The sequence below is a fragment of the Solea senegalensis genome, linkage group LG14, assembly GCF_019176455.1.
Source record: "Solea senegalensis isolate Sse05_10M linkage group LG14, IFAPA_SoseM_1, whole genome shotgun sequence".
NCBI lineage: Eukaryota > Metazoa > Chordata > Actinopteri > Pleuronectiformes > Soleidae > Solea > Solea senegalensis.
Genome location: NC_058034.1, coordinates 6,897,250 through 6,911,056, shown reverse-complemented (window position 1 = coordinate 6,911,056; position 13,807 = coordinate 6,897,250). Strand labels below are relative to the sequence as shown.

Below are 13,807 nucleotides of genomic sequence, written 5' to 3'. Positions count from 1 at the left end.
AAAGAAAAAGGGTATATTGGTCAGCAAACGTGTACAAAGAGCAGAAGAGGTGTTATCACACCGTGAGACTAATTGCTATTTATTTGTTTCAAATCCAAAATACACACACACATACTCCCTGTTCACGCTAAGAAGCAAAGATAATGTGTGAGAGAGAGATGTTCTGCAAGGTGTCCCCAGACGGTTAAGGATCAGCATGAGAAAAGTTAATGATTAATTAGATGTTAGAGTTGCGAGTGATTAAAAACAGGAGGACTTTAGAAGGGCCCTGAGAGTAGCAGGCTGACATCAGAGACTCAGCAACTTCTTCTCTACGTTACTGTGAGCACAAGACAACACGCGCATGCACCCCACACGAACAGAGACACACACGCACACATGAGCGCGCGCGTGCACACTTCCTGCTATTAATGGAGAAATGAGCTGCAAATTAAAACTACCCCATGAGTGCCAGAAACGCAAGTATGAGAGACTGATGGCAAGACTGATTTGTGGTTTGTGTCAAACTCATTTCTGTTTTAATAAATATTGTCGTGCTCAGGGACTCTGCCATAAGGGCAGTGTTGTACTACTCACTTCCCAGAGGGTGATCCCTTTGGGAAGAAAGTGTATCCATCGCTACAGCTTTAATAGTTTAAGTGGTTTTTTTACACTTTCCTTACTTGAGGGACAGAAGTGTTTGCTGACATAATATTATCATGTGATATCTTGTTGCAGATCATCAGTGACTCCCCACATTTACTGAGTCAGTGACCTAATCACTGCCTGAAATCCAATTTTCTCAGTGATTCACTATTCCTGCTGAACAACACTGATCTGAAACACAGCCTTAAATTGTCAACAGAAATGTAGTCAGGCTGTAGTCAAAAGCAAGGCAGAGACCGAAGTACAGCAGGAGCAGAAATGCACACACATCCTTGTTGAAGTATAGGATGTTCTCTGTTCTCTGGGCGGATGAACCTCAGCTCCTGCTCTGCTAAACTGGGAACATGGAGTCTGTTCTCTAAATGACCTCCTCATCAACAAGATGCACCCTGCAATCACTCTTATGTTGGCGAGGACAAAAAATGAAATTTAAAAAGATCACTGTTAGCATCACTCACGGTCACAGGCGGCTGAAACAAAAACCACTGAAATTGCCAAATTGCCCCAGAGACTCAGGGAGAGAACACAACATTGACTTGACAAGGATATCGCTCCATCTGTCCATCGCTTCCTCAGTCCCCTCGCCCTCTATTGATTCCTTCTGAATGGATAAGCATATTTTGTCTCTTTATCAGTGCAAATAGTGCAGGCTGGATTCCCACTCCTGCATTTTTTCCATTTTTTTGTCAAACCATCAGGGAAGGCAGCCAAGTTGTGAGCTTAAGCTCTGACAGCCAGTTCAGGCGAGGCATCATTTTGAAACAGATATCAGAGACAGCTTTGGATCAATAGTTGGCTATTTCTAGTTCTTTATCCTGGACTTTTATGTGGGCAGAGGTCAATGCTTACTCGATCAATAACTGAAAATTCAATTGATCCTCAGACTTGGCTTCCTTGAACAGTGACTCAGATGTGAAACCAAATTGCCGCTCTATGTTTGTAAAGATTGGCTGAGAAATGGGTGATGCCATGTTCCCATTCAGTGAGAAATAAGTAAGCAGTGGGAAAAAATCCAATTGGTAACACATTTTCATGCCATCATACTAGTCAATATGGTGATTGCCAGTGTTAGGCACAGTCTATTCAGCAGAGTAAAGAATGCATTTTTGAACTACTGCTGCACAGCATGTAGAGTGGTTTGTTGAATGAAGGTTTAGTTACCCCACATTTGTGTGTCATTAAGCACGTTTGAAAGCTGTACAGTCATTTAAGTTGGAGTCTGTATAGGTTTATCACATAATATTATTCACAATCATACCAGTATACATTGTGTATATGATAAGAAATACCATGTCATGGAATGAAATGTCTGCACGTTAACCTATGGATTATGTGACAATAACATGCTGTCTCTACTACAATACAAGCATGGCTGATAGGCAGGGGTTGTTGATCTACTGTTGCCTTGTTTGGTTAATTTTGCCTTTATAAATCTTGACAAAGGATTTCACAAACAGTCAAAAAATACCAAGGCAGCAGTGGACCAACAACTCCCATCTCACTGTCTCCCACATAGTTTTCTCTCTATGGAATTGGGTGCCGGGGGTGAGTGGTTTACAAAGCCTCACTTTCCTTGAACAGGGAAATATAGATTTTATGTTGCAGAGTAACAAACAGTAGATGACAAAGATGAGCTAAGTTAACTTTATGAGAACAGAGCTTATAGGAACGGCTATGAGATGCATCCAATGAACCTCTCAATGCGTCCGTAAACACGCATCCACTCCACCAACCACATGTCTGTGCACAAGTTGACAAATGCCACTGCTAGTAAATGCCTCAGTCTGCAATCATTGTTCAGTTTTTTTTGTTATCACAAATTTCCTTGGAATATTGTGATATGATTTTATAATCGCCCGCCCCTAGTCTGTACATGGAGGTTTCAGGAGACTAGCTCCACTAAGGCAGAAACATTATATAAACATAATATTGTTTTTTTGGAGTTTACTGCATAAATGTTCAGCTGTAAGTTCAGTTTTTAAATGTAGATTGTTATGAGGGGCCAAGAAAGTCCAGTCATGTAAGGTTTGGTGCGCTTAACGTTGGACTCTTCTCTGCTACCATGTACCTTAATCTTGTCTTTGATTTAAAAAGACGCATATCACTATTCACACTAACACTGCACTTTGAGGTGACCTGTTTTAATTTAGACCTTCAGATTTGACCTACACATACGTTTAGGGCTTATTTAATTAAATAAAAGGAAATGCTTTCATACAACAACTCTAAGGGCTTTATCTTACACCTGGCACAAAGCAGTGCACGGCGCAGTGAACGTGTTGTTGCTGGTTTCCAACCGTCACAGTTGTCATTTTCACGCCCAGCAGGTCACGTTGTGTGGTTGGAAGTTGCACTTGCACCTATCAGCGCGTCCTTGGGTGTGTTGGTCTTAAAACGAGGTGTGGTCAGCTGCATTGTTGGCGCAGTGCTATCTTGAAGCAGCAGAAAGCCACTGTGTCATTGTGTCATGAATAATTCAGACACCAAATACAACCCCTTTTGCGTCTTGCACCTCACTTTGCGTCAAGATTCTTCTCTGTATCACTACAAAGGTGGAGTTGGACATGCCCTAATGCACTTGTGACATGTACTTAAGACCATGTGCTGTAGATTGTTTAAAATAAGTGTTATTGTCATGTAGAATGTTTTTAAATGAAGTTTTCACCTGTGTAACATAATGTAATGCTGTATAGCTACACATTTTCATCCATCATTTAATTTGCTCTTAGTGGCAAAATCAAATAAAAAAAAAAAAATGATGTTAGTGAAGTATTTGTGCTGTACCATCTCAAGCCTGCTACTCTATCCAAGCCAATTTTCACCTCATGTCCAACATCTTGCTGCGCTGCCTTATCTGCATGGAACTGTTCCTTCTCCTTTCAACTCTATGCCATGCCTGCTGTGCGGGTATAAAAATACCCAAGAAAAACATGCAATTCAAGGTCAGGGAGATGCCACATCACAGTGCTGCTTGTGTTCATATTTTCTATACAATCTCCCCACAAACCTGCATAGTTTTGTTTTTGGTTTCTTCTTGTATTCAGACCATACGGGTTATCACGGTGTGCTTGCTGAATTTCAACAACACAATTTTTCTCAAAGGAGCTGCCCTTCCTCCTGTACAGTTGGTTTATTCTCTCCTCTCCTGACTTGAATAATGGATGTTCCCCTTCAGACTGATACCATACTGCCTCCCTGTTCCCTGCCTGTCCAGTAGTCGAGAACAGAACGGTCAAGGTAATACAAGCAGAGAGATGCACCCTCTAGGTGGGATGACTGCAGCCTTGACTCGAGCTATCGCCTCTGTCTTTAGTTGTTTTCTTTCCTGTTATCTTTTAAGTGTATACGGCCTCTGTGGTAGGCACAGCCACATACAGATATGCACATCGTTGCATGTGCACTTAGATGGCAGATGGTTGAAACTTTGCTCTGACAGAGGCTAAAACACAGGGCACCTCCACTCTTCAGACTCCCTGCGTCTCTCCTCTTGCTGCGTTTTCAAACGCCATCTGTACTGAAGCACACTGATTTTACTTAAAACAAGGACATTGCTTTTTTTTGCCTCCCTCTAATTAGACGACAGCAGAAAGAGGGTTTCTTTTCTGCCTCTACCATATTATAAATGTCTTAGAAAGGCAAGTCTAATCATTTCACACACTTGGCACAATATAGCTGCAGAAATAAACCATACAAAGGGACAGTAGATGGAACCTGAAAACATTTAAAGATGGTACCTTTGGTACCAAGGATATCATGAACAAGATGGAGTTGCTTCGTGTGTGTGTGTGTGTGTTTGTGTGTGTCTTCCTTCTGTCAGTCAGTCAGTATTTTGGGAAATGATAGAGGATTTTTAGAGAAACAGCAGCTTTGTTTGGGCAGAAGTGAGCAAGAATAGCTCTGTTTCCTTTCATCATCATCCTGTTACTGTCACCTCCTAACATTATCCCCTATCACCTTCACTCCTTTTGTCCTTTCCTGCCTCACTCCTCGTCCCCACTCTCTCCCTTTCTCCTTTTCACTCCTGCCTTGCCCTTCCCCACCCTCAGCGCGTGCACACACAGACACACCTCCCCCTCCCCAGATTGAGGTAGCATGTTATTAGTATGGCAGCCAATGTGCTCGTCAGTGTGTGTTGGAGAGAGATAAGCACAGGTAGAGAGAGTTATATAAGCCTCTGTTGATTACTGTGGAGGTGAGGGAGAGCGAGAGAAGGAGAGTGAGAAGAAAAGAGGGGGAGTGAAAAAGACAGATTGCTGTACCTTAGTAAGTACATTGTGCTCTAATGTTGCCTGTATGGCTGGCTGGTGGTTGATAAGTAGCGTAGGCTTCTGGGGCGAGTTGAAAGGACAGTCATCAGGATGGACTCGCTCGACTGGCAGCGTGCTTCATAGATTGCAAGTTTGTTTTTGTTCTAATGTTCCTAACAGGAGAAAAATAAGCCCCTCTCAAGTTTCCTTATGCTAATGTGCTCTGAAAAGATGGTCACATAGAAAACAAATTAATACACTTTGGCGTAGCATGTAGATTGGTATCAGATTTTTAATTTGAAACTGGTTTATTAAGGTCACGTGCAAACAAATATTTTGTAGATAAGTACCCCGCCAATATTAAGCTGCCGTCAGTGAAATACTGAAATTAAAAGATGTGTTACTGCTATTACTACTACTACTACTACTACAACAATTAATAACCATAATTAAAAATGTAATAAAACACATAAGAAATGATGTTGTGCATAAATTGATATATGAGAATATAGCAAGAAATGTGCATCAGACTGGAAACACTTTACTAACAGCAGCAACAATCAGGAAGCTGTTGAAACATTTAAATCAATCAAAGACGTCAAAAAACAGAGGTAAATTCCTCGCACATCTTCATAGACCTCCACTGATCCCTAACCAACACTGAAACAGCATTGCAGCTTGAGTCAATCTCGTGTTACGACTGTCAGAACTACTTTTTTAATGTACAGTATATTACTCTGCAGCTGTGAATAGTCCTATAACCCATGATGTTAAAAAATATATCTAAAGTCTAGCTCAACAGATCAAAAAGTGTTTATCCAAGAGTCATTTTTGAGAGGAAAAACAGTTGACTTTGGGCTGGGTGAGCGAAGACGGGATATTCATAAAGTATTGAGAAATTATCGATAATGACTTATGTGGGATTTGTTGAAAATGATTCAACTGAAAAATAATTCTGTGAACAAAGAAAAAAACTACAGATAATACAGCGCAATATTCTGCTCTTTCCTTAAGTTGTTTTCAAGTGTGAGTAATTTGATTTGATGTGACAATTTCAGAACACATTAGACTCATGGAGCATTAACACACCAATGTGATGCCTGGTGAACTTCATGATATAATGACGTGGGATTTATGAGATGGCAAAGACAGACGAGGGACAACAGACGAGGGTCACGTCAAACGGGCAGGCGAATGTTGATCGGTGCGCTTTGGGTTTCAGTATCACAAACACTTCACGCCTTCATATCAGTCAATTGATATTTCACACCACCATGATATTTGTCCTCTAAAGTCCCACTGATCCCTTTCTTCATCTCCAGTGATGCCAGTGACAGAGAGCAGCACCCGTGTTTGACAGTATAGTGTTGAATTGTGACTGGACGCCGACTTCACTCTGCTGCATCTGCTCCTCAGAACATCTGTTCTGTTTCACTACCTGGACTTGTTACAAGTGGATTACTCCCTATCTGAGTTTGAAATCTTGATCAAGTGGATTATTATTGCTCCAGACTGCAGGGCTGTGCACTTGTAACATTCACCTGCAGACGCACACATAGACAAAGTTGTCGAGGACACCGTATGTGCATTCACACGATCACATTTGTTTGACTGTTTACCAGAATTATTGGTGCTAAGGTAAATTGCCATCTTACCCCTCCTTACAGTTGTGTTGCACACACTCAAAGGCAAAAGTAGGGGGTGCATATTCAAACAAAATCTCCTTCGCATATGCATATAGATACGGACTGCATTTGCAATCAGTCATGGACAGTTACAAATAATCATGGACAACTCTACTCCTCTCACACTTCAGTCTCAATAGCACCTCTTCAAGTCATCACTTAAGCGTGCGTGTGTGAGTTTGTGCCGTGCCTTTATCTGTATGCCAAGCATTTGTCTAGAGGCCCTCCAGCCAGAACCAGCTTAGGAGCAGCTCAAGGCCAAACAAGTGTGAGGATTAAAGACAAATACAGTTCTCTCTTCTCGTCTCTTGTCTGGAGGAGGAAGTGAATGAGCAATGCTCTCCTCTTCTTTAACTACTGCTGAGGTGCCCTTGAGCAAGGCTCTTGGAATTGATAAGTATCCTATAGCAGAGGGCTGTTGTGGAAATGTGCCTGTTCCAGGAGGTGAAGCACGGCGTAGATTATATGCTTGCTAAATTTTAACATCGAAAAAACAACTCCAAATTTCAATTAGCAGTGGCAGTTTCTTACAGCACTCACTGTAGCTCTCCCCAAGCAGAGGCTGCCACATGCCTCACACAAAGCACATTCATGACAACAATAATAAATGAAGAAAATCGTAGCAACAGCGTTGGTTGCTGTTTGCACTGAGTAGTTCCCATTAGATTTGGGATTTTATTTGCTTCTGACAAGCTAATTAAAATATACAGGTACAGAGCTGCCACAAGAGGAAGTAAGGGAGGGGAAACTGAAACTGTGGACGTCTATCAGGCAGGAGGACCAAAAAATAAAATAAAACAATAATTTACACTGAATGGGAGTTAATGAGATGACCCAACAGGCGTAATACAATTTCTGTGGTTCAGATTTGTGCACAGGAACATTAGTGTGCGGTCAGTGAAGACAATTAAGGGTTCAAACTCAAGACTGCTTTTATCAGTGTTGACAAAGAAGGAATTTGGGGACAAAAGTAGTTTTTGACATTTACATCTTTGCACTTCCAGATGCTGATAACTAAGAGGAGGCTTTACACATTTGAAGGGTGAGACAATTGTAGAGGAAGTGCAAATAGGGTCTTTTGTGCTGCATATTGTTTAATGATAGGACTTTGAGTCTGTATTCAGAATCAGTCAATCAACAATTTGGTAGCTTGACCCACACTTAATTTCATGCCAAAACTCTAAGCTTTGAGGAAATATGAGACATTTTCTCTTCTTTTTTTTTAATGCTGCAGTTTGGCTGGAAGGAAAATAACCTTGTGCTGCCTGTGTCCTGGAGAGACAAAGGGAACAAAGGGGGAAGTGAGATAGCCAAGATGCTTCTCCAAACAAGAATTCAAGAGGGCGAGGGCAGGAAGTATAATAAAAAAAAAAAAGAGGTGGAAAGAGGATGGCATGTACAAAAATGTGGAATAACAATAAGGAGGGCTTTTTATGTGCAAGACTGAGACTGCACACAATGATGCTCAAACACAAAATTCCCCTCTTTCTCACTGCCTCTCTTTTATTCAGTCGCAGTCACACAGACATGCTTGTGTGCGCACACACTGTTATGTAAATAGTCTCTTCGGCAGAGCGCTGCTGTCACTGAGCAAGCATCCTCTGGGCCATCCAGGCAGTCTCATTAAAACAAAGCACAGCATCCATTAATAGATAACACTGCATGTGTGCAGAAAAATACACACTCACACATATATATAAAGTGAGTTACGCACACAGTGCTTTCACAGACACCAATAAAGGACCTCCCATCCCAGGAAGCACATCTCTAAATGTTCTTCTCAGGTCTCAAAAATATCTCCAAGGAAACGGCTCAAATGTCACGGAGAACAGTGCACGAAGAGTGTACGACTGAATGTGACAGGAGCTATCACGGAAGAATGGACTGTACTTTTAAACAGATGCAACTTGGGGTCAATGTCACAACACATTTGAAAACCTACTCTATATGCTGTTATGCTTTGTTATTCCTATATTCACGTCTTTTCTAAGTTGTTTTTCATGGTACACATTTATATTATATCAAACGCTGTAAAGTAAAAGGGGCCCCTGTTTGTTTGTGATCTGCTGGCCCCGCAGGCGGCTCCCGGGGTGTGGGCTTCATCCGCTTTGATAAGAGGATAGAGGCTGAGGAGGCCATCAAGGGCCTGAATGGACAGAAGCCATCGGGTGCTGCAGAGCCCATCACAGTCAAGTTCGCCAACAACCCCAGCCAGAAGACCAGCCAAGCCCTTCTGTCACAACTCTACCAGTCCCCCAATCGCCGATACCCAGGGCCCCTCCACCACCAGGCTCAACGGTTCAGGTGAGTACTGGGGATGGGTGGAAGTGGTTTCTTGTAGCATAGCATCAATATGTAATGTTACTTTAACGGTGTTAATATGGATTGCCAATCTTAGCAGTTGACCAATATAAAGGTGTGATAATTGTGTGACCCCACCAAAGATTCTCAGCAATGTGAAGCAATTTTAAAAGCTTGTCCTGCTTGACAGTAAATTGTCACCGAACATTCAATATGAGCAATGTGGCCAAAAAAACAGTAATCAGTTCATATAGATAATTGTCATCATGACTGTCAGATGATTGATTTTTGCTCCAGAGTGAGAATTAAAGAGTTATTGTGGTTTTAAACTTCTTTATGCACAGAAAACTTCAAAAACATTTAAAAACATCTGAAGTTTGTTGCTTTTGCTGTGGAGCTGCTTATATTTTTTACAGGAAATGTTAGATTGCCATTTGTCTCACTCTATTGACATATTCATGGACATAGACTCCCAAAGATGAATCATCTGAATCCAAGCTTATATACTGTAAATTGTAAAGTGTAGAGTATGTGTTTAAAGGTAAACAAAAGCTGTACATGTTTACAGTTGTTAGCTTTTGGCAAGTAATGGGCAGTATTTTATTCATAACTGCAGCAAGGAAACTTTTTGCTCTAAATTGCAGCTCTAACTGTCATCAACCAACAACAGATGCAAAACACATGATGTTGTTGAAATTTAGTTTTAAAAACCTGGAAACTATATCATCAGCTTAATTCATTGTTACATTATCCATGCAAGGGGTCTTTTTGTTTCTGTGTCGGAATAATTTAGAAGATCCACACTTAAAGTAGGGATTTTGAGTGGAACACTTCCCACAGCCTGCTCCTCCTATCTCACCATATCTACTCCAAATTGACATTCTGACGAAACAAAAAGAAACACAAAGAGCCTATGACACAGTGACATTAAGAATGAGAAGTGGAGCACAGGGTGAATCTGCCCAAAAGGTTTGGAATCTCCAGATAATTTGTCCAAGCTAAGATTCTTAAAAGCATTTTGTAATCATATAAATTCTGAAATAAGTCATGTTATTTGATGTAGGATTATAATACTTGTCATCAGTCTTAAACTCATTGGAAATGATTCTTGGTTAATGTGACACTAAATGTATTTGATCAAGGAAACAGATATGTTCCCTACAACAGGCATCATTTCACCAAAAGCAATTTCCAGTATTTGAACACGGGATGTTAACACCCACACATAGAGAGCATGAGTCATAGCGATGTCTCTCCTGTAAACACTGAGGACCCAACTAAAATATCCCCCTTTTGAGACAACAGGTGAGAGCTCTGCACCTGGTGCTCAGGTCAGTAAATCAGGCCCTGTGAGCCCTGTGTACATGTCCACCCAGATCAGAGAGGAGCTGTGCGTAAGAGACTGTGGGGTTCTGTCATTTGCAACTCCGTATTTACCCTCATTTCATCATGCTGCTATCAACCCAACACATCCCAGAATATTCCATCTGATGCCTGGGCAAAAACATTTGCTTGGACATAAATATTATTGAGTTATACAAGACAACATTAATTTGAGACATTTGCCTTTCTGAACTTGAAGGCCTGTTTCTACATTGCATGATCATATTGATACAGGTCAAAGGTTGACTAATAATAATAGCTGATTAATCAGCTCTGACAGGATATTTTATATTTTACAAATGATCAGCATCAGCAAACTACTCTGTCCATTGTGTGGAGACTGACTTCTCTGCATGGAGGCTCCACAGCCGTAGCACAAGTGATGGTGTGAATACATAACAGGATTTTCCTCCAATGAATAATAACAAAAACAACTGTTTAACGACATCATGAAACAATGCAGAACCATTAATCCACTAAAAGATCCAGTTCATGAGAGAGCTAGTGTTATGGATGTGGAATCATCAGCCTGTTCACCTTAGAGGTGCATTTAACGAACCTTGTAAATGTCATCACGTCTGCATACACACAGTCCACTAACCAGAAGCTTGTTACTGAAGCATTTAAGGAGCTTTTCATTATTTCAGCAAACACACTTGTGATTCACTCTTTAAAAGCTTGCCGTCGCTGCCACCTTGTTCTAATAGACGCAAAGCTAATTAGATAGTCATTAGGTCATTGCCGAATTCCTTTTTCAATGCTTTCATTTATATAACATTATTAATGTTTTGTATTAATATTGTGAGGGATATTTATATTCCAACATTTCTTGAAATAGTGTGACACTAACTGATAACTTCTAAAGTAAGGTTGGACGCTATTGGCTCATTAATCTGCGATTAGCTTTTCCGTGCTTCAATATAGCGTTTTTCTATCAGCCTTTAAAAATCCAGGTAGTCCTCTAAATCCAGTTAACTATTATTCATAGTCATTTTCCGCACATAAAGACAGTGCCACAATTTGTCTGATATGAGACATAATTTACAATATTATAACATAATAGGTCCTACAAAATGTACAAGATGTACATATATATACGTGGCATACTATCTGTACATTTCCCGTCACTCAATCATGACTCAATTAGTCCTTTTTTAATCTAAATGTTTCATAAAGCTTACGATATTTTGGGTTTGTTCCTTGGAGTCATGTTAAATTTCACCCTCACCACAAAACCAGTACAAAAACAGGTGACTGTGTGATTTTATGCACTATCATCCAACTCAATAAGAATGTTTGAGAGACAGCGCGGTGTACTTACACAATTTCCTCTCTCTTTCAATAAGATTAAGCCAGTTGTGCTGTTTACTCTCCATCAAAGTCAGAGCTTGGAAGGTATTTTTCTTCTGGAGCAGCTTCCCTGGTGTGACACCTGAGCGATGTAGCGTGGCTGTGTGTCTGTGATACGCCAAGCCAATTTACAGGCTCCGCAGGAGAGCAGTTGCTTCTCATCACAATGCACAACCACAGGACACTACCACACTGTGTCCCTTTGCTCCTGCTCTCTGCTCCCAAGCCACGCACTAAAACTGCAACACTTTAAAAGTTATAAATGTGTTCAATATGAGCACGCTCCCCTTTTTCCACTTTTAATCACATTTACAATGTCCTATATAAAAAAGTAACGCCACGAATGATCAAATCCAACCAACTAATCCAATAGTTGTAATCACATTCGTCCTTTTTGACTAAATCACGCAGTAAAACGCGTTAATGTATAACACGCTTATATGGTCCATTTCCAAGACGGCAAACATAATCAGCTGAAGCACAATACACCAAATAGATCCCCGCTCATTTCCGATCCTCTGTTGTTAACTACTGGCACTAATTAGCAAATTAGTCTTATTATATCCAGGGCAGGAGCCAATTTTAATTAAACTGATTTTTTGTTTTAAAAAAGACAAAAAAAAAACACCCATTCTTCCATTTACATGCATTGAGAGAAAAATACAAAAGGTCTTTTGTTTATACTGAGCGTGGAGAGGCAGTGTGAAAAGCTGGCAGAGTGTCTGTGTGGTGAGCTTGAATCAGTGTGCATTCGTACATGTGTATGAGAGAGTAGGGACGGGGAATAACTGAGAGAGAGGAGTGTGTTAGCAGCAGGTTGTTTTGTTGTAGCCCAGCGGCGCGGCAGCCAGCAGATGTCTTAGTGCTTCTGGGCCTGGAGCGACTCTCCTCTGAGCCTCCTCTCCAATTGACTCATTTACCCACAAAGCAGTCGGCGTGTTCCCTTCCGACCTAATGGGCCAATTACTGCTTTAATGATTCCGTGTAGCATTTTCTCGACTTTTTTTCTTTGTTTTTGTGCCTTTCGTACTTTTGTACTTTGTGGTATCGTTAAAGAGATGCAGCAAGAAAGTGCTACAATGCAGACACTCTGTGAAACCATAACAAATAGTGTTCTTTGAAAAAAACTTCAAATGTAAACGAAACATCAACATAGATCAATTTTGTCGACCTCAGAGTGATCACAGTATGATATTTTTAGATTTTTGGTAACACAGGTTATGGCAGTCGTGATACTCAAATCCTATTTTCCTGCAAGATTACTGTACGTGACATCTTGTGTTGTTGTTAAATTGTCCATGATTAGGAAACTACTAATCTGTTGTCTCCAACGTGTAATGTAATGTCAGTGAAGAGGAATGTTTAATTAAGTGAGGATTAATGTACAGTAAATAACAGTAATATTTGACAAAAAAACTAGCTATTCCCTTAATTACATTCAGAGGCTGTGTATATACTCTATATCAAATAGAAAAAGAAAAACATGCTCCATCTTAATCATGTCATTACTAGAATACAAGAATATTGGAATGATGTTTCGTTAAAGACAATTACATGTTCAGTAAAAGTTTAATTCCCAATTAAAAGTTTTAATTAAACAGTAAATTCTGTGAAGCAGTCTCACTGTAAGGAACCAATGACTTGTAAACTGAAGGACACGAGAGAAAAACAACCGTGATATTTGAGTCAAGTAAGAGAGTTTATAGTGTTTTCAACGGAGTGACGCGTCAGCAGCCAGCTGTTACTCAATAAGCCGTGGCCTGTGTCCATTAGGCCAGAGGAGTTAATAAGACATGAGACAGGCCAGACCCAAGTGAGGAATGAAGGTCATTGAGTCACCAAGCAGACTGCATCCATCCAAGAGGGACAACATTTCATACAGCACTCAGGTTTCAGTAGCCTGTCTCATAAACAGACACACACACACACACACACACACACAAAGTGTAGTTAACCCAGCTTGACTGCAGAGCCCGTAGCTCACAGGCTGAAATTATTATGACACCAGAACTATTTCCTAAAAATGAACCTTCGAGGACAAGCTCTTACTCAGCCATTCCACTTGACCTGTGAACACTTACACAATCGACCCCATTCACAATTTCATGGCTAGTTTAATGTTCACTTGTGATTTTGGTTGCTCTACCGCCATACTGAGCATCATCACCTCTCTCACTCACCATCATTCAAATTCCA

At 40.6% G+C, this 13,807-nt stretch overlaps 1 protein-coding gene across 7 annotated transcripts in view; it reads left to right on the top strand.

The window, feature by feature from the left end:
* Positions 1-13,807, top strand: part of elavl4 (ELAV like neuron-specific RNA binding protein 4) — a 71,486-nt gene that overhangs the window by 49,396 nt on the left and 8,283 nt on the right. For 5 of the 7 annotated variants that reach the window (XM_044043846.1, XM_044043844.1, XM_044043842.1 and 2 more), the window contains one exon: positions 8,647-8,881. In XM_044043846.1, the coding sequence (XP_043899781.1) occupies positions 8,647-8,881 (235 nt within the window). The remainder of the gene's footprint in view (positions 1-8,646; positions 8,882-13,807) is intronic. The other 2 variants (XM_044043845.1, XM_044043843.1) reach the window with 1 other exon arrangement.